Below are 27,091 nucleotides of genomic sequence, written 5' to 3'. Positions count from 1 at the left end.
CAGGGGGGTTCGTAATTGAATTGCGCATAGAACAAACATTAAAGATCATTTGAAGGAGCCGAGTTGCAACACAGGACATTTGTAGAAAAACCATGTTATATGCAAAGAATAATGAATAAGGTGTACAGTCTGAGCGAAATACTTATCAAGACCAACCTCAAAATTACTCACATTACCTATTGGTACCACATCATTCGGTAATTCATTCCACAGTTTAATAGCGTTAGGCAAAAAGGGAAAGCCGAATAAGTCGGTTCGAGGTATTACTGGTCGCATGAATGTAATGCGTGTTGTTCGTGGGAACCTTTTGTGAAAGTGCGTTAGATGATCCTCCTTGTTTATTTTCACCTCTGCGTGTAGTATTTGAAAAAGCAGTTTCAATCGTTGCTTCTGCCTTTTTGAATCCAGTGGTTCCAAGTTACATATCTTTAACATTTCAGTTACCGAGTCACTTCGTGAATATTTAGAGCAGATAAAGCGAACTCACCTTCTCTGAATTCGTCCTAGTTCATGTTTTAAAACGTTTTGATGGGGTCTCCACACAACACTAGTGCATTCTAGGCTCGGACGGATATATGTGTTGCATGCAATGAACTTGACTTCTTTCGTCGCCTGGCGCAATTTCCTTTGCATGAAGCACAACGTCTGATATGATGATTGACAAATGTTTTCAACATGAGGTCACCAATTCAATTTATCTGTTATGGTTACGCCCAAATATTTGAAACTACATACTTTTACCAGTACATTAACAGTAATATTATATGTGAACGAGATCACTTCATTTCTTTTTCTTCTGTGTGTGCAAGTGTTTTTTAATTAATTTCCATACCACATTGAGACATCATGAGCTTAAGTTTTGAAGGCACTGGTTGATTTTAAATTGATATTCCTTGCATGCTACCTGACAATAAATTAGGCGATCATCTGCGAAATGCTTAATTTTTGCATGTGATTGGACAACCGCTGAGATGTCATCAATGTATAGCAGAAAAGTAGTTGCCCTAGTACGTAACGCTGTGGCACACCCAAATACACCTCACGATTTCCTGACATAGTATCTGCCACTCTGACTGCTTGTTAGCGATCATTTAAATACGCTCCTATCCAATCAAGAACCTCCGCACTAAGACCGATAGTGCGAAGCTGGAATAGCAGTTGACAAGGTGACACTTTGTCAAAAGCCTTCGCAAGATCTATCCATATATCACCGACTTGCACACAGGCATCTATATTAACAGAGAAATCATGAATGGTTTCGATCAACTACATTACAGTTGAAAGGCCACTGGGGAATTCCTTCTGAAACGGACATAAGGCATCTTCTTCAAAAATTGTCGAATTTTTTTTGCCAGTATATGAACAAATATTTTGCAACACACAGGCGTGAGCGACAAAGGCCTATAATTGCTCAACATTGTTCTATGGCAGCCTTTAAAAATTGGGACAACAATTGCTCTTCGTCAATCTTGAGGTAGCGAGTGGCATTTTAAAGACTCCTTAAATATAATTACTGGGTAATACGACAACCACTCCGCGAATCGTCGCAGAAATTCATTCGGTATATCATGAGGCTCACATGACTCTTGCATGTCCTAGAGGAGCAGCTGATCGAATATGCCTTCTTGGTTAATATTATCTGCCTGAAATGGCAATGTAGAAGCCGATTCATATTCGTTTTATTATCCTGGTCCATACAGAAGACTTCCTGGAAGTATTGATGGAATCTGTCAGCGATATCAGACTTTACCGTAATTGCTTCCATTACCTCTACAATTTGTGCAATTCATTCATCAGTTTCCTTAAAGAAGAGCCAGAGCTTTCGTGGTGAGCTCTTCCGGAAGTTACTGATATACATACAATATATATATATATATATATATATATATATATATATATATATATATATATATATATGACGACGATGAAGTTGGTCGGTGCGATTGGCGCGAGCGAAGGTCGGCCTGTCCGCCTGGCTCCAGTGTAAATAGTCTGTAAATAGCCTCTTTTGGCCGTGTCTTTACACACGCGACATTCTGGTGGAGGTCAGCGATCCCCGTTCACACCACGGAACTCAGAAGTGGTCGGCACACCGCGCTTGTCACCATGCCTCCCAGTGACGAGCCCACCTCGGCAACGGCTTCGGCTTGTCCCACTGCTCCAATCGTAACGGTCGCCCTACATGGCTACCCAGGTTGGTTCTCTGGCCTGGAGGGCCAGGATGTTGACGACTGGATCAAACTCTATGAACACGCCAGTGCCAATAACAGGTGGGACCCAACCATTATGCTCGCCAATGTCATCTTTTATCTCGGCGGCACCCCACGCGTGTGGCACCAAACGCATGACAACGAGATAACCAGCTGTGACAATTTCAAAGAGAAGCTGCGAAAACTGTTCGGTGACCCCATTGGGCCCAAGGCTGCCACGAGAAAGGCTCTTGCGTCTCGTGTTCAGTCATCTACTGAGCCATACGTTTCCTACGTCCCCGACGTTTTAGCTCTATGCCACAAAGCTGACGATGCTATGTCCGACGCCGATAAAGTGTCACATATTCTAAAAGGCATCGCCGACGACGCTTTCAATTTGCTTGTTTTCAGCAACGTCTCGACTATCGACGCCATCATCAAAGAATGCCGTCGCCTTGAACAAGCTAAGAGCCGCCGTATCACACTCCACATCACGCGGCTGCCCAACACTGCTGCTACGTCGACATGTGAGGGTCGACATCGTCAGACCACCACCTGTGACGACGTCACCCCTACTGTTCGCCGCGAACTCGAGGCCACCTATTCGCCAGCTTTCTCCACGACGCCCCCCGATCCGCCAGCAACCACCATTGCGATGATCCAGGCCGTCGTCCGACAGGAATTTGCGAACATGGGTCTGAACTTCGTGTGTTCCACGTCTCAACCCAACGTTCCCCAGTTCTCTAGCGGCCGTCCTCGTCCTCGGCAGTCCTTTTCCACCACATTTCGCCGCAACCCGTCCGATTGGTGTACCCCTGATGACCGACCGATCTGCTTCCACTGCTGTTGCATCGGCCCACGTCGCTAGTCACTGCCGCAACTTATATATATATATATATATATATATATATATATATATATATATATATATATATATATATATATATATATATATATATATATATATATATATATAAATTGTACCCATGCTAGCATCTGCAGCGGTAGATTAGAGGTTCTTAACAAAGCTCGCGAACAAATTAAGGACAGCGCAAAGAGCGATTGAATGAAACGGTCAGGCGTTCCGTTCAGAGGCGGGAAGAGAAGGGTGCGGATTCGCGAACCTAGATAGCCGATATTCTAGTTGACATCAGGTGACAAACAGCGGAGCTTGGTAGGCTATTTCTTGCGAAAGAGATATAACAGGTGGAACACTACAGTGACCGAATGGGCGCTAAGGGATGGGAACGATATGTTGGGTGATGAATTTACTAAATTTGCCGGCACAAGTTGGAGTCAGCGAGCGCAGCAGAGGGTGTGGCGTTACATCGAGTGCAGGCAGCGCTCCGATGAACGCGCACCGGAACACATGAAAGTGCTCTGGCGTTGCAGTGAGCGACGCCAGCGTTCCAAGACAGTTGCAGCGTCCAATCTCGCTGGTGACATCATCGCCCGCCAGGTTATATAAAGGGGTGCGCTGACAATAAAAGGGGGCTTCTTGATTTGGGGCTTGAACTGTTGTCTGTTGTACTATTCCTACAGTGCGTCTGCCCCGACATAGTGGCGGAAACGCTAGAGAGGGATAATTGGAGAACGTTGCAGGAGCATTCACCCTGCCTTTTGGCCGTAGAAATTGGATGATGATAATGGTAATACCAATTGTAGTATGTGGGTCAAAGCAACCAATTGCGCAAGCGCATTTCCACAACTTCATCAATAGTGCCGGTGCGCTTCTCTGTATGTCCCCCTAATTTTCTGGTCGTGTTGGTTTGCGTTTCTCTCAATAAAAGCCAGGGATATGGGCTTATAATGAAAACGACGATGACAACAAATGATAAAGGCTAAGGAAGCTTTATGGCTGAGTGCGTTGCCAAGTTTTCACGACAGGAGGGTAAAATCCAATAAAAGTCATTAATACAGCGTGATGCGTGAAGAAAGCAGTGAACTAGGAGTGTATTCGGTCAACTGATAGTGCCTGTCCTGAGGTTGACCCTTTTGATGCGATTCCTGAATGCATCCATCAGCGTTGCGCGGCTCAGTGTCAGTAGCTGGACAGATGCGCTTTATCTGCGTATTACCGACTTCGCATTCTACCCGAAAGTCTTACAATAGACACTTTTAGTTTCATGTACGTAAAAAATGCTACAATTGTGAAGCTCTTGCGGAACGGAAATTACCATGTGCCGAACGCGGGGTGCCTCAGCACGTCTCACGTACGCACGCGAACTATGCGCCTTTGCATTGCGCGGCCCACGTACCTGAAGAGCTCTTCGAGTTGCTCGTGAAAGATTTCAAGCAGCCGGGAGCACATTAAAGATGGTATCCCACTAGGCCAATGGTACATTGGTTTTGGTTCGGGCTCATCTTGAACGAACATGGCAGCGGTCGCTCTTTTGTCTACCGGCATAGTGTACCTGAAGGGAACATGTTTGGGAGTGTTGGTAGTTCGTCGTTGTCAAACAGAATACACAGTGCAGCAAGTAAGAGAGTGCCCGTACATGTTTGAAAGCAATGATATGTACGTGTTCGACGCCTCCACCCATAGACTGTTGCGTGTGTGAAATCTGCCGTCAAATTTTCTACGTACGTTATACTAAACCATCTATAGGGCTTGCAACTAAAGGTAAACACAACACGTACGTAAATAAATATCGTTGTCCTTACTGCGCATTCTCCATGCGTTACTGCGTTTGTACCTATTACGTACGCTATAGCCGCGTTTACATGAATGCGACAGTAGTCTATCCCAATCCAAAGCATTTAGGAAAGGCGATGCGACGCCGTTGACATGTAGCGCATTCACTCTCTAGAGTGCACCGCCATATGTTTGAGTCGACTGACGCCTATAAATCTAGCCCCGTATTGTTTATAACAATGTGATGCGGCACTGTCGCATTCCTATATACGTGGCCTATGTTACAGGGACTGACGAATAATTTTCCTGGTACCATTTATGTAGTGGAATGAAATGCCTACTCGTCAGAGTGTCAAATCACTAAGGGGTAACAGAAAAACTGCGTGCAAGATTTTTTATCGCATTTTTTTTATCTGCAGTTAGTAGGTAGTCGTTTACTGGAAGCATGCTCTAAACAATGATAGGTTAGTGCGATAGCGAATATACGCCGTCATTGGGGGGATCCAGCTGACAAGCGCTGATATAGCTGGGAGAAGTATCATATCGTTTACCAAACGGATGTTCCTGCGCTTCTTGACCGGAATTGTGCCACACGTCTTACGGCACATCTGCTTGAAAGAGAAAATATCAGCCATTCCTAACGTAGGACATATCATTTGCGAAGCCGGCTGGCCAATGGCAGAGAGCACTAACTAACAAACAGCGTTGCGAATGCGGCTCCTCGTTTTCCGGTCTGGTAAATTATTTCTACTATAATGACTACGCGTTTTCGTGGGTTCCTGTCCAACTGCCTTGGTCATTATCTAGTCACGAATGTTTTCTAAACAAGCAAAATTAAGCCCTCGAAAGCTAAGCGAAGCTTTCGCATGTGATGCACCGTTCAGCTTGTTGCCGCAGCCGCGCAGGTGCTCATATTGTTCTGCTGGCATCGATTTACGGCACATCTTGTGGGTGGCATTTTGTATTGAAAGCGGGGAGACCGCTCAGCTCCGAGCGATCACTCGCAAACTCGCGATCGCACAATTGTGTATGTACAAATGTGTCCCGCGATGCAGTCGGGTACGTGTTTGCCATTCGCTAGCGCGGACGTTCATTACTTCGCGATGGGCATAGATTAAACCGGAAGTGTCTAATAATACACGAACAGCAAATTTAAGCAGTATGTAGGCTGTGCCTAATAATATATGACTGACGTGCAGTAACGTCATACACCACAACCGGGGAACCAAGATGATACCGCCAGGCAGCGCCCCTTACTGAGTTTTGAGATTTCCTTTGCCTTTGTCAATTTAAAGTAATATTTGCCACTTACATCGCGGAACAGCATCCTGGATTATGTAACTAATAATCGTGGCCCTTTCACTTCCATCGGCGTCTAGCAAGACATTGTGGCCATTTTTCACTTCCTTTAGCAGATGTTATGTCGGCGAGCTTGCCGCGTGTTATGTATACGTACGCTAAGCAATAGCGTTGTCGAATAGCGCGGCCACCCATATCTCCACTTCGGCGCGAATACTCGCGATGAATATGCTCTGCCTATCATGATAGGCGATAGCGTGAGCTTATTCATCACGGGAATCATTACAAGCAAGCGTTAAAAAAAGCTTTCGCTTCCTCTATACTCCCTTGATACATTAGCTATGGGCGTATAGCGCATTCAATTTATCAGATGGTTCGGCGATTCCGGCATTCGCAGGCCTAACGAGACGCCTCATAAGAGAAACAACAAGAAAGTGTTTACATGCTTTTAATGTGTTTGGCATGACACGCCAGACGTTGACCTGTCTCCTGACGCCTTCCTTACGTGTGCATTTCCATATGTTATACTAGAAATTCTAAACGCACGCAGAGCGCAACGTTCCCCAAAGGTGCTTGCTTTTAAATTGCCGGTGTCGACAAACACTATTCCAGAACCGGCTTTTTTTACCACTATAGGTGCTAACTTCCCGTGGTGGCATAGTGACTATGAAGTTGCAGTGCTAACCACGATGTCACGGGTTCGGTCCCTGCGATGGCGGCTGCCGTTGAATGATGAAGGAGTGTAGAAACGTACGTTTACAAAGGTTTAGGTGCATATTAAAGACATGAAATTTCAGAAACAATTCAATGTCGTTTACTCCGGCATGACCCACAATCAGACCTTCGTTGTGGCATATCATTTACCAGAATGAAAAGCTTTATGAGCGCTCACAAACAAAAATGCTAGCGTAAGTGCGTAAAAAATAAACGCGTGGATGTTCACATTTCTGGAAAACCAAACGTGCATTGCGCAGAAAATTGAGGACATTGTGGGCAGCGATAAAAAATATCGTGCACAAAGTTGCAAGTTTTGTTGATTGGCATTTGCGTTTCAAAAACGAAATTGGTCAGTTTACTTTATTGTTGGTCTCAGCCCATATTGATTCTTTATTGAAGTAGCGCTACAGTACTATTGAGTGGGTCGCGTCAAAATATGCGTGAACGTATTGTGTGCTTTTGACAAAATACTGGTGAATATTAAAAGCAGTAGCGCGATTAACAGAGACGCACAGTGACGCCGAAATTGTACTGCGCGCCTCGCTGTTTGGTGGCAACTAGTAATGAGAGCAACTATTTACAGTTACGGAATACTAACCGTTAACATGCAACAGCGCGAGTGCTTCTATGAGAATTCATAAATGATGTGTATTGAAAACATAAGGTATTATTAGCCATGAGAAGAGAAAAAAGTTAAATTTACTGTAAGCCTAAGTTTGAGTAGGCTGGAATTAAAAAAAAAAGTTGGCGGTAACATATGCAGATATTCAGCATGAACAATGCACCTGCACAGCCCACGAAAAGATCGGAAATATCACTTAACATAGGTTAGCGTAAGGCAGCGCACTTTCAAATTAGGCGCTGGTTCGAAACCGCCATGAAACTGATGGGGCTATGGACAATCATGTTACTGTCCAGCTTTGACGCAAGGTGTAAGCCTACTTCCTACGTGGGTCGGGCTGGCTCAGCCGCCATTACGCAGCTTCAGCGTTCGAACTCGAGTGTTAACCAAATAGTGATTTGGGCGACTTGGTTTGGGTCCATGGTGTAAAATTTCTGCAGCATGAAGCACTGGCGTGCGGAAAGCACCTACGTGTGAATGCCCGCAGTTCAGTGTTTCGCGCAGCAGAAATCTTACACCATCGAGCGCTACCGTCACGTATCTATGCACCACAGTTCAACGCCCTTGAAACTATTTGACCGCGATTGTTTTCTACGTGTCGTACGCTCTATCAAATAGTGTGGAAGGCATGCGTAGTGGTAAGGGGCTTCCCTAGTGCTAGGAACTGCCTTGAATAAGTGGGAATCCTAGATATTGTTGGTGTCAGCCAAGTTATTTTCTGAAGTGAATTGCGGGCCCGTGAGCTCTACCCATTCAGGTAGCACAAATATCACTTGAAAAATCCATCGCCGATTTCTAAAATATGGGTCGACTAACCTGCGAAGTTGTCCCACGTCCCGTCGGTGACAATGTACATGATGGCTGATCGGTGATGGTTATCATTGCACTAAGCCTTGAAGACTTGCCATCTATGCGCAACTGACGATGACGATATTGACTCATTGTACATGGGCACAAACGCACTGTGAATTATACGAAAACACCTTCTTCTTCTTCGTCTCCCGCATCTTGCGTGAACGACACGCAAGCGCATTGCATTAGCTGGGAATAAAATAATTTCACAAAGAAATCAGAGAAGAAAAACCCAGGCAACGTGAACAGGGACCGCTTAAGCTAAAAGGATTACTTGATGTAGAAAAGTCTTCGGTGTATTACTTTGTTCATTCTTCTATCTTCAAAGCAAATGGTTTTGGATTTCAGTTTCCGTACCCTGCGGCCAAAAATCTCCAAATGCATGTGAGCACAAGGTTCCTACGTGCATCATTAAGGCGACCATATGTTCTCCGACTTAGTGGAAGCACAGCATCTTATGTTTTATGTTTATGCCACCAGTTTACTTAGTCATAATAATTTTAAGTAAGTATTGCTACTCATGCATGGTTGTGACAACCATTATCGCGATTAGCATTCTGTGGATATTTTACTCACTTGTCAGTAAAGTTACGTCTGTTCCCATGCATCCTCTTTCCCGTACCCAGTGACCAAAATTGTCTGCTAGCTTAAGGCACTAACTTCTGTTGGCTGCTGTCTGGCCTGGATTGGGCGCCTCGAGTTCTAAATAAAAAACAGCACAACGATTGACGGAAAGCACGAACGCACTCCAGCACTGTCTTTCGACTAAGGGTTTAATAAAGAAGAGCTCTTACATGTAAGCATACAGGCACACGGGATCGAAAACGAACTGCCATTTTGCCAAGTTTCGAAGGCACCAAGAACGAGAAAGCAACGAAAAGAAGCAAACATTATCTAGTCTCTGCAAACGTGTTGGAATCTTTGTGAAACGAAGCTTTAGACAAGCGGGTAATTTATTGTGACAACTTCATTGGGTAGGAGAGCTCGTACAGATACTACTTAGAGCGGCTCCTAATGCACTAAATGTTGACAAGTTTCGGATTTTTCTTTATGCGCTTTGCTTGACACTCAAAATAACGTCCCCAAGAAGCTTAATAGAAGCATGCAGGCCCGTTTCACAAAGATACAGCAACAATGATTTACAAGCAGTGTTGTTCACGACTATGGATACGCTGCCACATGATGATGACCTTTGGGGAAAATAGCATGTTGCCGGAGCAAGGTTTCTAGCGTGAGTTTTAAATGTGTTTCCTGAACCCATTCGTGCAGTTCTTTAACGGCGTCAAAAATACGTAGAGGAACCCTAAAGAGAAACGTCGCGTGACGGCGCCTTTACCCGGTGTCGTGACGTGAGGTTTGACATTTTTGAGCGCTGGATAGAAGCATGCCGTTCCTTAGGCGCTGTCGGCGCCGTCTGACTTGATGTTACGTCTATCGCTACTTGCGAGGGTTTGCACTTGCATTCGCGAGCGGTGTGTTTGACATGTAGTCTTCTGCCCCGAAGGGCGAGACCCTTGAGGACACCACCCCGTAGGCCGATGGCCCGTTCTCTGAGACAGCGGAAGAGCGCTAGCTGCAGCGGCGAGGGGGGCTGATACCGCCTCCAGCGGCTCACTATGTGTGGGCCGGAAAGCCACTTGAGTCTATTGTGGCGCTGACCCTTGACGCGCCACTTGGGCAAAGCTTATCTTTGGCTGGTAAAATGCCCGCCTGCGTACCTTCTTGAATGATATCTTTCCCTTCACCTTCAAAGTTTTTTTTTCTTTTTCCGTAATGGGCAGAACCGCCAGTACGGGACCGCTCTCCCCATCACAGTTTGCACAGTGGAGATAATTTGCACCAGAATCAGTGGAGATTTCATGAGCACGTCATTTTGTAGAAGTTTGGTGGCCTTGGCAGTTCCGTGCATTCTGACCAAATCAGTGGTTCTTGAAGCATCGCAGAGGGATTGGGACATATGGTGTGACCAGAATATCCAAGTAACCTGCCTCAACATTCTCAGCAAGCAAACTAGAACAAACCGTAAATATTAAATGTATAGCTTTTATCTCTATGTAATCGTGTATAATCATAACTCGTTTAGCATTAATTACATTTTGTTCGTTCCAGCCTACTAATACTTCGGTCTACTAATACTTCGGTCGAGCCTACTAATAATTCGGTCAAATGCATCGCGTCATCTTCCGAAACGACACCACGGCTGGTGCTTATCGTGCGGTGCAGGCAGACTGCGATAAGATCGAATGATGCTAAGTTAGGCAGCTTGTCATGTTTTCTTATACTGAAGTTTCAAAAGGAGATCACCGCTAGCCATCTTCAACGCTTTGTAGCCTGTACCAAGCACTTCAATCCGACATTTTGAAACTCAGAAAGGTGAGATCCTTCTACCCGCCTTTACAGGCTTATCAGAATAAATAACATAAAAGCCAAGAAGATTGAATATTGGCTGCCAAAACTAAAAGACTTCTGTTGTGCGACCTCTTTTCTGTGCGCGAACAGGCTGTTTTGGCAAAGAACAATCCATAATCAAAATATAATAAATTCCCGCAATAACGCAAGCCGGCCACCTTGTGGGCCAACAAGTGGACGCCGCAGGATTTGTCAGAAAGAGATCCTGCAAACGCCAACTGTAAGTTCCTTCTACATCCAGATATATACAACCAATGTTGATCCTTCACACAAGGTTAACCCTTCCTGCCTGAAAAATGGCATTACAAGAAATGAAAAGGGCGTGAAGACATAAATGATCTTAAGTAACAGAGAAAGACGAAGATTGGTGGACAGCAAAATGCGACTACTGATTTCTTGTTGACGCCACCATGACGGAATCTGATCGTGTTCGTCACATCCTAAAAGGCATTGGTCACGTCGCCTTCAACGCACTGGTGATCAAGAATTCAAAGAATCCTAATATCGTTAACGATGTGATCGCGACTTGCCAACACCTGGACGCACTACAGGCCATCCGTTTACAACCTGTCGCCGGTGACGCGCCTCCTTCGTCGGATACCGACCTGTGTATGCTGATTCGGAGGCTCATACGCGAAGAGCTCCAACCGTGTCTACTGCTCAGTCCCCCCGTTCTCCAGCCTCAGCCTTCGGTTCCTGGCCTGCGTGACATCATCAAAGAGGAGCTATCTTCCATGACCTGCACTGCGAGCTGTGGCCCTCCTTCGCCATCCACCTCGTATGCTAAGGTTGCGGCTATGCAAGCAGTGTTCAATCGTACAGCGCCTCCTACTCCTGCTACTGCCCCCAACCATCTGGCGACTCTACCACCCCATCCGCCTGCCGCAGGATTTTACACTACCCGGCGTACGCCCCGCCCCATTCGTTATTATTGCGGTATTCGCGGTCCCATATCGCGTTTTAGTCGAAGTCAACAACAGGACGAACGCCGTGGCTACGATATTTATGAGAGAGAGCCGTTGCTTCTTCCGAGTCCTTACCAGTGCCGCTCTCCCCACGCTGTCTTTCTCCACCTCCCGAAGCGCCTCGCAACTACCGTCCAGGGTGCCGCCACTCACGCTCCCCTCTCCGACGCTCGACATCACCCCTGCAACCGGCCACCCGCACTCCTGACTACCGATCGGAAAACTAGACGGCGCAGTTTTTGGAGGGAAAGTTGCACGGCTCCACAGACTAGAATTCATCTAACATGCCCTGCCAATACTTTATTCCTGTGCGTAGAAAGTGTACCAGTCCAAGCAGTGCTTGATACGGGAGCAGCTATTCCTATTATTCACGCTGGCTTGTGCGCGCGTCTACGCAAAGTCACTACACCTTACAGTGAAGCTATTCTTCTTGGTGCAAATTATGTTGTGATTCTGCCATCGGCGCAGTGCAACGCTAGAGTTTCGATTGACGGGATACGCCACCATATCCAGTACACTGTGTTGACTTCCTGTGGTCACTTGCTTATACTAGGGTGGGATTGCCTCGCTTTGGCGTCGCCTTTCATCTCGTGCTGTGAACGCCTAGTTAACTTGACAGAGACCGACAATTCCGACGACGTGCATGAACTGCGCCTTCGCTTACGAATCATGACGATTGTATGGGGCCCCCAGGTTGCGTTAACTCTGACATCACCGATGGTGACGTTTTAGTAGCACCATCAGCCCGTTGCTTATCCAAAGTGATTGCTCTGGCACCAAGCCTTGTTTGCTTCACCAACGGCATGGCCACTTTGGCTGTACTCAACACAACCAATGAGCCAGTCCTGCTTTCTAAAGGCGCCATTCTCATGTGCGTCTTGGACACTCAGCCTTTCTCTGTGCTAACCTCGACTACTGCTGTTTCACAATCACCTACAGCTATGGATGCCGTCTCTGCTTCTGATCTCGCTGGTACCATCAGCTCCATTCTAACGTCACAGCACACGGGAGTTACTGGCGTTGTTATCCAAGCAAAAGATTGCTTCTACGTCCACTCACCTCTCCTGGGACAGGCTTTAACGACGGCTCATTGCATACATACAGATGGAACTACCATCGTGCGCTGGCGGCCGTATCGCGTTTCTTCCGCGGAATTACAGATCATCGATACCCACGTTGCCGACATGATGAAACGTAGCGTAATACGCCAATCTTCAAGTCATTGGTCGTCGCCTCTCGTTTTGGTGCGTAAGAAAGACGGCTCAGTTCGATTTTGCGTAGACTACCGTGCCTTGAACAATATAACCCACAAAGATGTATATTCACTGCCCTGAATCGATGATGCGTTAGATTCATTACAAGGTGCGGAGTATTTCTCCAGCCTTGATCTACGCTCCGGATACTCGCAGATACCCATGCACGAAGCAGAAAAGAAGAAAACTGCCTCTGCCACAACCGATGGACATTACGAATTTAACGTAATGCCTGTCGGCCTACGTAATGCTCCCGCCACATTTTAGCGGATGATTGACACCGTACTACGGGGCCTTAAGTGGAAGACTTGCTTATGCTACCTTGACGACATCATCATATTTTCGTCGACCTTCCATGAGCACTTGCGGCGCCTCGACGAAGTCCTGACATGCCTCTCAGCTAATGGCCTTCAGCTGAATACAAAAAAGCGCCACTTCGCCAACAAAACCATTAAAGTGCTCGGACACCTTGTCAGCAAGGAGGGCCTTCGACCCGAACCCGACAAGAATACCGCTGTCCTCCGCTTCCACAGTCCTCAGCGTGCCTAAGACTTGCGTAGCTTCCTTGGCCTAGCTTCATATTTCCGGCACTTCATACGTAACTTTGCCACCATCGCGGCGCCGCTCCATCAACTCCTTTCTTCTGGAGCTCTCTACGTACGGTCGGACGAATGCCAATTTGCTTTTGACGCCCTCAAGCGTGCCCTCACGTCCGAACCTGTGCTTTGTCACTTCGACAACACCGCTCCCACTATTCTACATACTGACGCCATCGGACACGGTATCGGCGCTGTTTTTCTGCAACGTCTGCAACATATTGAAGAACGTGTGGTTGAATACGCAAGTCGCATGCTAACAGCTGCAGAGCAAAATTATACGATTACCGAGCAAGAGTGTCTCGCCGTTATTTGGTCCGTCCAAAAATCTCGGCCTTATCTGCACGGCCGCCACTTTACGGTCGTTACTGATCACCACGCCTTGTGCTGGTAGGCGACGCTAAAGAATTTAACGGGACGTCTCGGCCGTTGGATACTCCGTTTACAAGAATACGAATTCTGGAAGAGTCTGGAAAGAAACACCAGGATGCAGATGCTCTCTCTCGTCGTCCCCAACACCGTCTTCAAACGCTGCTTGCTTACCACCCTCCGTGAGGAAACCGCAGGACGCGTCGCCTGCACTCCCTTCTCTCGCAGCTCTCGAGCCGCTCCCTTCCTGCCATTCTCATACGTTTGCCTCTAGCCAACCTAATGACTCCTACTGCCACTGAGTTATGGGACGTATTCGCGGATCATCTCGCACACCTACGCTCGGCTCCGTCGGCAGTTGAAGAACTTCAAGATCGAAAATTCATTATACCGGTAGGTGTTTCATCACGAAGGTCACCGTTGGGTTCCTGTCGTTCCCCCATCACTTCAGGCCCAGATATTGGAGACTTTTCACGACGATCTCACTGCCGGTCACTTTGGTTTCCATAAAACCTTCGAGTGAATTCGCAACCGCTTCTCTTTGCCTGGACTTGCAGCCAGCGTAGCGAAATACGTGGCTTCCTGTTCGCTCTGCCAACACCGCAAACGAGTGACCTCACCCCCGGCTGAACTGCTCAAACCTGTCCCGTGTCCTGAAGCTCTTTTCACAGTCGTTGGTATCGACTTCGATGGACCACTACCTTTAACCACTGGCGGTAAATAACGGACGCCACAGCTACAGACCACTTGACACGGTACGCTGAAACAGCCGCACCATCGTCGGAATCCGCAGAGGAGGTTGCAGCCTTTTCCTTGGAAGCCATCTTCTTAGGGCATGGAGCCCCACGTGTCCTTTTGAGCGACCGCGGCAGGAGCTTTCTGTCTAAACTTCTCTACGATGTTCTCCGTGCGTGCAATACCATCCTTAAAGCGACTTCCAGCTAGCACCCTCAAACTAATGATCTCACAGAGCGCTTTCATCGCACGCTGTCCGACATGATACCTATGTACATCAACCCTGACCACACCAATTAATTTATTTATTTATTTCAGGATTACTGCCAACCTCTCATTGAGGTCTTAGACAGGAGTGGTTTATAACACAACATATTTGGAAACAAAGAGAAACAAATCTAGAAGCGCAATTAGGATGTCATTCTACCATTCGTCACATTCGCATACTACACGGCCGTCCAAAGCACTATGGCATACTCGCCCTTTTTCCTCGTGTATGGTCGCCAACCACTCACTACCGTCGACGCTCCTTTCTTCGGTGTCCCCATGCCTTTGTCCACATCAGTGTGTGAGCAGTTAGTTTCACGTCTTGCCCGGTGTCGCCAACGTGCCCGCCTCAACACCGACGCCAGTAAACAAACTGCAAAATTCGCTATGTCACCATGTTGTTTCCTTCCACCCTGGAGACGATGTGTTACTATGGGCCCCAGTTTGCGCTCCTGGATTGTGCGAGAAATTTCAGTCCCGTTTTATCGAGCCCTGCATTGTTCGAGAGCAGACTTCGCCAGTGAACTATCGTGTCACTCCAGTTGTTGTGGCTTTAGTCGGCCGCTACCGTTCCACAGAGATTGTGCATGTTTCGCGCATAAAACTTTTCATACGGCGTTTCTCGCCATAACCAGCGGCCAGGTTGGCCGCTGGTTTTTATGCGAAGCATATTACTAGAGCTCAACCCACCTCCTCAGGCGCGGTGGTGTAGCCTTCAATGACCTTTGACCCCATGCCATACCACGTGACACCGTGACGTCACGACAGAGGAGAAACGGGGCTCCAACTCGCGCCGTCGCTCGCGGCGTCGCGGCGGTCTATAAGCAGCTGCGCTTGTTTCTAGGTGGCTTTGGCTCCACTCTTGCAAGATGGGCTGGGTGGGAATCGAACCAGGGTCTCCGGAGTGTGAGACGGAGACGCTACCACTGAGCCACGAGTACGATGCTTCAAAGCGGTACAAAAGCGCCTCTAGTGAATGCAGTGTTGCCTTAGAAACGAGCTGTTTCTAAGGCTCAGGCGTGCGTCGCTTGCTCAGGCGCACATTTCATTGCCGCGCCGAACGCTGCGTTGCTCGACGCTCACCGCGTCCAATGCGGGGCGCGTAGTCGCTGCGTCCGTTGTCTTACACCCCTTGGCGGGTCGATGGGAACGCTGTCGCGCTCCACTCTTGAAGGCGAAGCAGAGCAACGCATGAGTTGTTTCTTCGTCTAGCCGAACCAAATATAGCCAAGCAACAGCAGTTCACCAGGCTAAACAGTGGTTCAACAACTAAAATAAAGGCTAGTATGCTTCGCATCCTGGGCTTAACCTTAGCTAAGCCACAGCCATTTTTCACCTGGCGAATGCTACAATGTGAGCATTTGAGCCGCAATACTTGTTTACTAATATTTTTGAGTACCCTAGGGAAAGTGAAAACTCACAAATTTCCCCAGAATTGTTATCAGTGCGACAATATCTATGAGCGGCTGGCTTCCTGCAGTTTATTATTGGAGTCCGAACGACTGATAGGTTCGTTTATTTAGAGTCGACTCCACAATACTGCGACAACTCACAGCCATCGGTTGCGTCATCAGCTTTTAACAAATATAAAACCTATACAGGAACACGTCATGGACAGTGACTTAATTGCGGTGCACATCTTTGAAAATGCAGACATGCCCTGCTGCTGTGCGATGAGCTCTCGTTTGTGCCTGATTATTAAAATAAATAATAAATACATAGAGACTACTAAAAGGAAATTCAATTGAGGAGCAAAATGCCTACAATTCTTGACTGAGTCTTTGAGGCCCCGCAGCTTTGACTCGCGGACCTTCAGCTTTTTTCTGGACCCAATAAAGCCAATAAAGAAGTGACATCCATGCCTCATACATGACCGAGCTGAGGTAAACGCTTGCAGATGGCGCGCAGGCGAAATCATATTAGGGGCAAATCGCAGAACAAAATGCAAGCGCAGACGAAGAGAAGCCAACTTCGATGCACTACAACTTTTACTACGGCAGTGGCTGCGTCAAGCCAATCAGATAGAGGAACAACCGGCTGATGTGATTGTTGATGTTACAGAAGGTAACACTTTTTATATGTAAAGCATGGTCTGTGTAATATAAAGAAAATCAAATGTTCCAATATTACCACACCAATTAGGGAACGTTATTTTTTTTGGACCGTCATTTGGGAAAAGCGAATCTGTATTGGCAAGTGTAGTAGCGCTAAATTAGCTCCACACTGGCGTGCCTTGCCTTGTGTAGTCATTTTCGACGGTGTGGCTTAGTGGCAGCCAAGATTTGGCGGTATGCGCTGCTAAATGTCAAAGGCCCTTAGGTCAGTTGTCTATACAAGAGTAGCGCCACCATCCTAAAATACGTGCCCGGTGTTGTTGGGGACGTGCGGGATATTTGGGCCGGTAACTGTGTCCATTGTTTGCATTCAGCAGAGGAACGTGCTCAAGGAAAACTGTCGTCACTGTAACCACGCGTCATTAAGAACGCTCAATGTTACAGCTTACAGCAGGTGCCAGATCTGGTAGTGTCTAGTGCTTGTGAGCATGTTTTCACAGGGAGATTAACTGATGATAGTTTTAGCTGAACGAAATGGCAAAAAGACAAGGACATGGTCCTCTGGTGAGATCAATAAGTTCTATTCTTGACTTGGCGGTTAATTAGAGCAAAGCTCTATATGGCTAGCCGACTCGTCCGCCCGTCTGTCGCTTGCACGTCGAAAACTCCTCTGACTCAATCTCATGCACGTGCACGAAAAAAAGAGGTCCGCGAACGGCTGCGGTGGTTATGACGTCGGTGCTCTCAGTTGCAGCCGAGCGCGCACGGAGCAGTTTCTCTCTAATAGGTAGGCCTTGTGGCATACGTACACCTGAAGAGCATGAAGCTTTCGACCAGCAACGCCTCGAGTATAACTGGGAACGAGCTCATTTACGCCATGCCGATTCTGCAAGCCTGACGCAAGAATAGGCTCGTGCAGCCGAGCGCAAGCAGCAACTGCATACCGAGGATCCGGCTGCCTACAAAGGGCGCTGTAACGTAAAACTATTCCAAACTTTTCAGTTCCAATTCTGCTATCAGCCCTCCACGATTGGTCAAAAACGTTTTTCGACCACGCCCACTTCACCTGTCTGTCACGTGACGTCACGGAAACCAGGATACCTCCCCATCTGATATGATGTGTACACACTGATTATACATGACTTGACAGAAAAAAAGAAAAATAGTTATTTCTGATTCGACCTCTTTTCGCCATTAGCCCTCGTCTATTCGCAAAATGTTCCCGGGCTGCACGCACTTCACCTGGCTGTCACGCGACATCACAAAACTGCACAAACTCACCACGTCAAAGTGACGTGTACGCGATAAAGATGCATTAATATGCCGAACAAAACTGAATTTTCTTCGGAATAACCGCAGGGTGCCCCATTCCGAAAGGAATAAAAGATGGCTGCCGCCGATCACTGAGACGCTGGCTACTCGCACTTGCCGGAAAGCATGGGTGTATTTGCGTATACTAAAACTTCTTGCGTGGCCGTGTAACGTTTTCGAGCCCTTTCGGCACGTTTACCACCTCATTCTGCGAACTCTTCTTTGCTGAGGGTCAGTTTCAACGTCATTCCTAAGCTTCCGTTGCATACCGCCATGATTTTCGACCAGCCACCACAAGCTAAGTAAGGGAAAGTCGACCAATCGCACACGCCGGCACCACCCTCTTCATCCGGTTATCGATTTTCAATGCACTGGCTCTGCCCCAGTGAATCTCTCTCCACTTGAGCGTTCTCCTCGCCTCTTGTAAGCCAATTAGATACGACAAGCCGCTCAGTTTAGGCAACGTTATTCGTTTTTCAAGCAAACAAAAGTGACCTCCTATGAGCGAGGAGAGCGTTTGATTGGTCTGTTCAGACAACTCTGTGGGTGACCGCCTGGTGCTTGCGTCGGTGGTTACGCAAATTTTACGTCAGGAGATTGGAATAGAAACATATTGGAATAGTTTTACGTTATAGGGCCCCAAACGTCGTTTATTGAAGAGTCAGGATTAACGCAGTGATGAACACCGGGGCCACAGGCGTTCGCTTCGCTGGCTATGACCGATCGCATGATTGCTACGATGATCTGTATGTGGTGCTTGGACGCTGTTTTTATTTTATGAATTTTCTAATGAAGGTCACTAAAATGGTTCTGAACTTTGTGGTTGAAGTTCTGCAAATTTTCAAGGAAGTGCTTGTCCCGGTGTTATCCCCTATATGTTTACCGGCCTGGCGGGCACATGCCAGCAGGAGACTTAACCACGTCGTTGCTCCTCACAGAACACGTCGCGTGTGACCAAACTCTTAACCGACTGATGTTGGTAGGCACAGGTTCGCAACCATTAAAGACCTAGTTTCCTGATTTAAGTTAAGCCACTGTGGTTGTTACCCACCAGAACAGTGTGAAAATGTAATGAGTTTTGATTATTGCAGTGAACATCTGTAAAGCATCTTACGGTGTCCTAAGTACTCAAGGTCAGCAATCACGCAGTTCTCGTAGTCGGTATAGTAGATGACGCCTTCAAATAGAGTCGGATCTGTAAAATAATGGAACGTACAAATATGAGCTTATATTATGCATTTAGCTCTTTATCTCACGCTTAGCCTACACACATATGTTGCATAAGTAAAAGGAGTATCGTAATAGGGCTTAGATTTATACATTTGTGCAGAGTGTTCCATGAGGTTGGAGTCTAATTCGAAATCTTACACTTGTCATCTCCTTACAACATTTCGTAAACAGCAGCAGAACTTGGAGTAAGAAGTAATGCATGAACACTGTTAGGCTCCGCGAGAAATTGCTGCTGCGATAGCAACATGCGGATATTGGGTGGAATGGGAAAACTTTCCTATACAGAGCTTTTCGCAAACTTTCAGAATGTAGAGATTGACACGTTCGTTCACAACCTGACATTACCGTCTCTTAAAGAGCATTTCTGTATCTTTGAGGCTTTAAAGCCCATGAATAATGAAGTCATGTTGCTTGAAGGAGTTGATTAATCAATGGGTACTTTCATTTTACGCACCAATTGCACTGTCTTTGTGAAGGGTATTAACTTCTTAGCGGTAGGCTCAGTATGCGACAGTTATGACGCAAAATTCTATTTTTCCGCTGCATAATTTGGGCAATTCCAGGGAGCAGCAATTTCTTAGATGAGTCTTTTTCCTGAAATTCTTGGTACTTTTATTATAAAAATCTACCTGATGGTAAAAGAACAACTAACACAGATGTCTTGCTGTTCATGCCCTCAGTCCTTATGCATCTGGCGCACAAAACGCAATTTTCCACCAAGGAGCAAAATTGAATCTTGTGCATTCTTGTATGATCATGGAGTAGTCTATAGTGCCAACGGGAACATGGATATAAGGTATACAGGAGAACAACTGTAGACCATCAAGATTCCGTTTGCGAATAAGCCGTTCAAGTTTCACAACTGTATAAATAGAAAGTTACCATAACCACGTGGGTCATTCATTAATCGGTCTTTAAACTTCTGACCCAGGAAATTCCCAGCACATTAGGAGCACAATAAATTACTTTGAAAGCTGCTCGATGAAACACATGGCTTAGCCAAATCATTCAGACCAGCTAACTGTCACTTAATTAAGTAGGTAAGCAACTTAGACAAAGCAGTCATCACGTTGAAATTTTAATAAGCGCTCACATTTTGTATTACGCATGCATTAAGAGAATGACTGAGGCAAACAAGTTCACAAAAACTTCACGCGGCCCTCCTTTCCAAATTGAACAGTTTCGTGCCATGTGTATTGTCCATACTCAGATAATAACGTTAATATACACAAAATACGAGCTGATCATTGTGCTATTGCGCGAATTTCGCTGTTAGCATGTCCATGTAATAACGATGGGCTGCAAGTTAAACGTGGAAGTGCTTCGGGGAAATCGGGCGTTGTATAAATGCACGTGCAAAGAGAAAGAAGATAAGCAAGTGTCGCAAAGCAACATGCTCTGAATATTGTGTGCCGCTTCAGTACACTCGCATAAAGTGTTTGCTAACGTTCTAAATAAATGCTAAAATTGATGCTCTCAAATATGTACTTCCTCAAATTGTGATTCCGCACTTTTATCGATTTATATATGCTCCCCAGAGATGAAATGAACGCCTCACATCGTTTTCATACAGATAGATAATAGGAGCGAAGCCATCTTTTGACAGAAAATTGAAAATTGCCCCCAGTGCTTTGACTACAACTTCACACATGAAATAAACGCATTTTTTATCATTAGGTGCGAAAAGATTCGGAGAGTTGTTGAATACGGACTATACGATCGGTAAGACGAACTATGCAATGCTTCGCTAAACGGTTATAAGATGAAATTGCAGTGACATGGAAGTTGACATGGAAGACATCATGCAATAAGGCGTACTTAAGACATTGAGACAATCTTGAGTACAGTTGCAAAATGGCCTCACTCATGTTATCGAGTATTGGTAGAAGCAGCAGGACGCACTAATTTCACTTACGGGGCAGCATATAAAAAGGATAAAAGTGTAAATTAATAATTTCCATAAATAAATGTTTCAATGTTTCTGTCCCATACTTGATTGTCAAACCTACAGTGATCAGGACACTTTAGACGCGAGATGATTCGGTGGACGCGGAGCACGAGTAAGCAGAAGTATTCAGAAGAAGCATTCGACTCGTACAGAAGATATCGATTGATACCGGTTGAAATGGCAATGGGTGTCTGCAGACCATTTGGTGCACGACAGCGTCATTCTCATTTTCATAGGAGGAGACGCCGAACAGTTTGCAAATTGTTGCATGTGTGTGGCAATACTCACGCTGGTTATGCTGAATAAAGCAATTTAATAGTTTCCGCTTCACATCTGGTTCTTTGTGGTCGTTTTTCGACATTTCATTGCGCAAGTCTAAGCAATATGAGAGGATAGCAAACGTAGGCAACTAGGTTGAAGTGATCTAAATTGGCATACAAATTTCAATACACAAACTTGTGTGCCTGTGCACACACAGGCACACAAATCTCAATACCATGTTGATTGCTTTCAAAACCGTATTTTATGGTTCTGCTGCTACTGTTTCGCTGAAATGTGGTCAGGTGTGGAACTATGCTTACAAAATCGAAGAGTGTAGAAGTTGGGACAATGGATAATTTAGAAAAACGGCAGAAAGAGCTGAAGTATTTACAAAGCTGTGCTATCCATGCTTGCTGCTTTTCGCATTGAAAAACAGCTCTGTGTGAGGGCTTGTCGATGTCTCCGTGTTGAATCAAGTTTATGTTAGCCCCTTGCGATGTAACAAGAAACGGTACATTTATGAAAATACAGAATAGTTCTCCATTTCTACCTTGCCACTACTGGGGAGCAATTATGTGCATTGAGAGAAAGAAGAGATATAATTTGCTAGAAAGGCCGAGAGGTCGGCCTAACCTAGCATGCTTTGGCCTGCACTCGGTACAGGGGAAATGGAAAGGGGACAAAAATGAGTGCTGAAATATGATGGGTGAAAAGCATTTTAGCATGCGCAAGGCATTGACGTATGTCTCATGTGCATAACAATTACCTAACAATAAAGAAGACATTTGTTTACGATGAAATTAAATGTTACTTATAATTTATCAAAAAATAATATTTCGTAGCAGAAGCACACCTGAGATGAGCAACGTCTTCCAATGTTGGCAACATTATTCGGATTCTATGACGTTATTTTTTGGTAAGTATGGAAACGTTTTCGATGTTCTAGCACCAGCGCTGGGCATTCATCATAGTGTGGTATCGGAGAGTGTGCGCTTAGGTGTAGATGCGGTCATTCTTGCTATAGAAATGAAGCACAGAAAACATTTTCTCACCATCTTCTACGGTAAATGTCAAGGTTCCAGGCTCTTCCCCTGCTCGGACGTAGAAAGGAATTGCCCTCCTGCACACGTAGGGTCAAGTGCAAAGTATATTACGTCTGGTTGACCGCAGTCTTGGCTGCACTCCTTCCTCGAGCAATGGAAACTATGGAAACAACACTAAAGCTACCTTAACAAACCAATCATAAGCAACCGTAATACTACAGCATGTACAGCAATAGAATGCAAGCCTTGTGTAAGATTATTCTCTTTCTCAATGTTAATTCATGGCTAAAAAATAAAAGCGTTTAGACAGCGCAGACCCAAATTACATGCACTGCCGTTGTCCCGACCAAATCGTATTTCGGGACAACTCATAAAAAGGGGTGGTGTCAGTGCGTACAACAACTTTTGTAGCAGCAATCTGAACTTACTGTGGCTACAGGAGAGTCACTCGACTAATTACGGAAACTTAAAAACAGAGACCGACGGAAACGGATAAGAAACCCCTGAATTTGGCAATCTGCTGCATGGGTTACGTGTGCATGAATGCGGCTAAAATATAACAATTTCATCTAAGAATAGAGTGTATATATGGTGACCGTATCACCTGCCTGAATAAACCTACTTCACTCCAATAACTTTCAACAGTTTCACTATTCCCTTTGTTCTGCATGAAGTGCGAGAAACAAATGAACTTGCTTCGATATGTTTTTAAAAAGACATTCGGCAGAACCGATTTCACAATGATTGTGCACAGTAATGCAAGTCGCATCGAATAAATACAACGGCGCAACGTATTCTTACCGCCTCATCGTGCAAGGCGTGTAGTGAATCAGGATTCCTCTTTGGCGCTTTCCTAACACTCGGCACCACCTAGCGCCGCCACCGCGAAGCCTACACGGGGCCCTTAAATTGATAGTGTGCCGGTGGGTGCCAAAGCTTAGAAACGCGTCTTGTGCCAACAGGGCTCCTCCCTCGTGCTTCTTTCTGGAGACTATGCGCCATGCAGTGGCGCCGTCGGGAAATGCATGCATAGACTTCAAGATCAGAACTGTGGCCCACCGGTGTCTGCGAACGGTAAAAGTTGTTCCCTCGCTTTCCGCATACACAGTGACCCATACTCAGTTACCTAGGTTGGCGATATTTTTACTGAGGAGCGGCACACACCAGTACACTCATGGAGCGGCTCACTGAAGCGCTGGCTTGAAAGGCATCAATTGAAAAACGGGACATACTTAGTGCCCTCGTGGCGTTGGATGTTAAAGCTTCGGGTTGCGGCTCCCGAGCCACTCTTGTGACGTGGCTCGTATTGTGCTCAGCATTGGAGAAATTTAAGCGGTCTTTTCCTCATTGTAGATCACGGCATTTCAAATGGCACCTGCCTAGTTACCCAAGTTGGCGTCAAAGACGTTCGTTGAAGAGCAGAGCACACCATGGGCAAAATCCAGTGACTAATGTTGGCGTATTAGAGTTCATTGATGACCAGTCGAAAGCAAATGGCGCATAACCAACGACCGATGTCGTTGTGAAAGAGTTTTATTGAACAATGGTATGTACCTAGTCCGACATCTACAGTGAGCCAGATCGGCGAGAGGTTTGTTGTAGAGCGGCGCATATGTACGCATTGCCACATGGTCAGACAACAAAGTTGGTCCATCGGTTGCATTCAGAGCCTGTTAACTCAGCACAGCCGCCTGATGTGCCAGCCAATTCCACAATACACTACCGAGACACCCAGGAAGGCGGAAAAGGCTTGCATATAGACTAACATACTCTGTACCTGGAAAATGCTTGGCATTCCTTAATAGTGCTCAAGCATTCAAAATATCCTGGGATTAGACTACTGATCGTTTTCAGCCTGCGGTGTACCACTAATAAACCGCCAATAGTTGGCATCTCATACAACGTGACTCACTCTGTAAAGCTCGTTTTTCTATCACTTATTATGTGATTTATAGTCTTCATTTATTACTGATACAGCCGCAGATGGAATTTTGTCCTAGCGCATCGACAGGACCTGAAGTAACAGAAGAAGGCCGTGCAAGGGGCTACTGCGCCTGTTGCGATTTACCGGCTTTTCTGAACGTCTCTAACTGGAACACCCTTTGTGTGTGTCTCTGCGTCTGTTTTTTTTTTCAACATTTCCTCTCTCTCCCCTTTCTAACCCCTTCTCCCAACCACAGTGTAGGGCAGCAAACTGGAGACTGATTTATGTTTAACCTCGCTGCCTTCCCTCTTCATCTCTATCTCTCTCTCTCTTTCTTGTTTTAGCACATTACCAAACCAATGGCGTCATTGTGGAAATTCATCCCCAGGGGATATGCCTTGCGCTCTCACCCGCTACCATTCGTAAACTGCGCTATAAAACTGCCGTGGTTGCTTAGTTATGGTGTTGGGCTGCTAAACACGAGGTCGTGGGATTGAATCCCGGCCAAACGGCCGCAGTTTCATGGGGGAGAAATGCGAAAACAATCGTGTACTTATATTTAGGTGCAGGTCACAGAACCCCATGAGGTCTAAATTTCCGGAATGCCTTACAACGGCATGCGTCGTAATCAGAAATATAAAAAGAAGTCAAGAAACACTGACACGAAGGACAACATAGGGGTGATTGTGCCTAATAAATAAAATAAAGGAACAATAAATAATGGAAATGAAAGTGGACGAAGAAACAGCTTGCCACAGGTGGTAAACGATCCCACAAGCATCTCATTTCGCTTGCGATGCTCTACCAATTGAGCTACCACGGTGCCGTTTCCCCATCCATTTTCTTGGGTATTTATGCTTCCTAGTAGAACCCTGGGAGTGTTAGCCAGCGCCGCCACTCTTGGCGGCGGACGTGAAACGTTTTTTCTGTCGCAGGCGTCACTAGAACGGCGCCGCGGTATCTCAATTTATAGAGAGAGAGATAACACTTTATTGTGTCCTTGATGGGGTTAAGGGGTGGCGGGGGTCGGGAGACTAACCCCCAATCCCCCCCTTCCTCAGACGGCGGCCAGTTCTTGCTTTCTGGCGGCGTCTTCGGCCATCCGGACGGCCCAGAGCTGCTCCTCTGGGTCTAAGCTGAGCAGCAATGTCTCCCACTGCTCGGCCGTACTAATGATGCGTGTGTTAGTGCGGGAGGTGTTGGTGGGTGAGGCTTTGGGGCATTGCCAAATAATATGACTGAGGTCGGCGCGGGCTTTGCACGCTTTGCAGAGTGGTGAGTATGCGTCGGGGTACATGCGGTTGTAAAGCACGGGGTTCGGAAAAGTTCGTGTTTGAAGGAGTCGCCAAGTGGTGGATTGAGACTTAGTCAGTGATTTGTGTGCTGGGGGGTAGCGTAACCGCTCTCTGCGGTAGTGCAGTAGAATTTCTCCGGACGTGACCATTCGGTCCCGCGCGTGACCGCGATGCAAAACAGAGGGCTGGTCGGGATCGGAAGACGCAGGAGAAGGATGATGCGCCCGGTGTGCGAGAGCTCGGGCGGCATCGTGTGCGGCTTCGTGTCCAGCCAGACCCGAGTGACCAGGGGCCCAGATGATCTGCACGCGGCGTTGCCTTGAGGGAGGAGTCCCAGAGAGAATCCTCTGCGCTTGGGGTGCTATTAGTCCTCTTGCGTAGTTACGAATGGCCGTTTTTGAGTCGCTGATGATGCAGTGTGCATTGGTAGCCGCGTAGGCCAAAGCGATGGCCGTTTCTTCTCCTACTTCGGGTTGCGTGGCGAATATTGATGCGGCCGCGGAGAGGTGGTATTGCGAACCCGTGACTGCGACGAACGCCATGGCGTTTTGGTTGGGGTAGTCTGCTGCGTCTACGTAGGTTACGTCAGCGGCTTGGTCGTAGCGCTTTTGTAGTTGTTTAGCCCTTTCTGCACGTCGCTCCGGATTGTGTTCAGGGTGCATATTGCGAGGTATGGGCGGGATAACTAGCTGATCACGAATGTTTGGAGGGATGGGTACTTTTGGTCCGAATTGCGTGGTGTAGGTTATGCCTAGGGTGCCTAGAATGTGCCTGCCCGTGGTGGAATGGGCAAGTCGTTCGTATTGGCTAATACGTTGCGCTTCAATAAGCTCGTCTATGGTGTTATGAATGCCTAGGGCGTCCAGTTTCTCGTTAGAGGTGGTGATGGGAAGATGTAGAGCTTGTTTATAGGCCCTCTTGATCAAGGTATTGAGTTTGGACTTCTCAGTTGCATTGAGGCTAAGGTACGGGGCGTCATAGGTGATCCTGCTCAAGGCGTAGGCGGTTACCAGGCGTATAAGGTTGCTTTCCTTCATGCCGTGATGTCGATTTCCGATGCGTGCAATGAGGCGAGTGGTTTGGTGTACATGATTATCTAATTGCTTGAGTATGTCCG

At 46.6% G+C, this 27,091-nt stretch overlaps 1 protein-coding gene across 3 annotated transcripts in view; it reads right to left on the bottom strand.

Moving 5' to 3' along the window:
• Nucleotides 1-27,091, bottom strand: part of LOC135896855 (uncharacterized) — a 514,087-nt gene that overhangs the window by 159,731 nt on the left and 327,265 nt on the right. For all 3 annotated transcript variants that reach the window (XM_070538351.1, XM_070538352.1, XM_070538353.1), the window contains 2 exons: nucleotides 22,765-22,832; nucleotides 19,388-19,468 (listed from right to left, as the gene is read on the bottom strand). In XM_070538351.1, coding sequence (XP_070394452.1) covers nucleotides 19,388-19,468; nucleotides 22,765-22,832 — 149 coding nt within the window. The remainder of the gene's footprint in view (nucleotides 1-19,387; nucleotides 19,469-22,764; nucleotides 22,833-27,091) is intronic.

This window comes from Dermacentor albipictus, chromosome 5 (assembly GCF_038994185.2).
Source record: "Dermacentor albipictus isolate Rhodes 1998 colony chromosome 5, USDA_Dalb.pri_finalv2, whole genome shotgun sequence".
Taxonomy (NCBI): Eukaryota; Metazoa; Arthropoda; class Arachnida; order Ixodida; family Ixodidae; genus Dermacentor; species Dermacentor albipictus.
The sequence above is the reverse complement of the archived record's forward strand: the minus strand, read 5'-3'. Positions and strand labels throughout refer to the sequence as shown.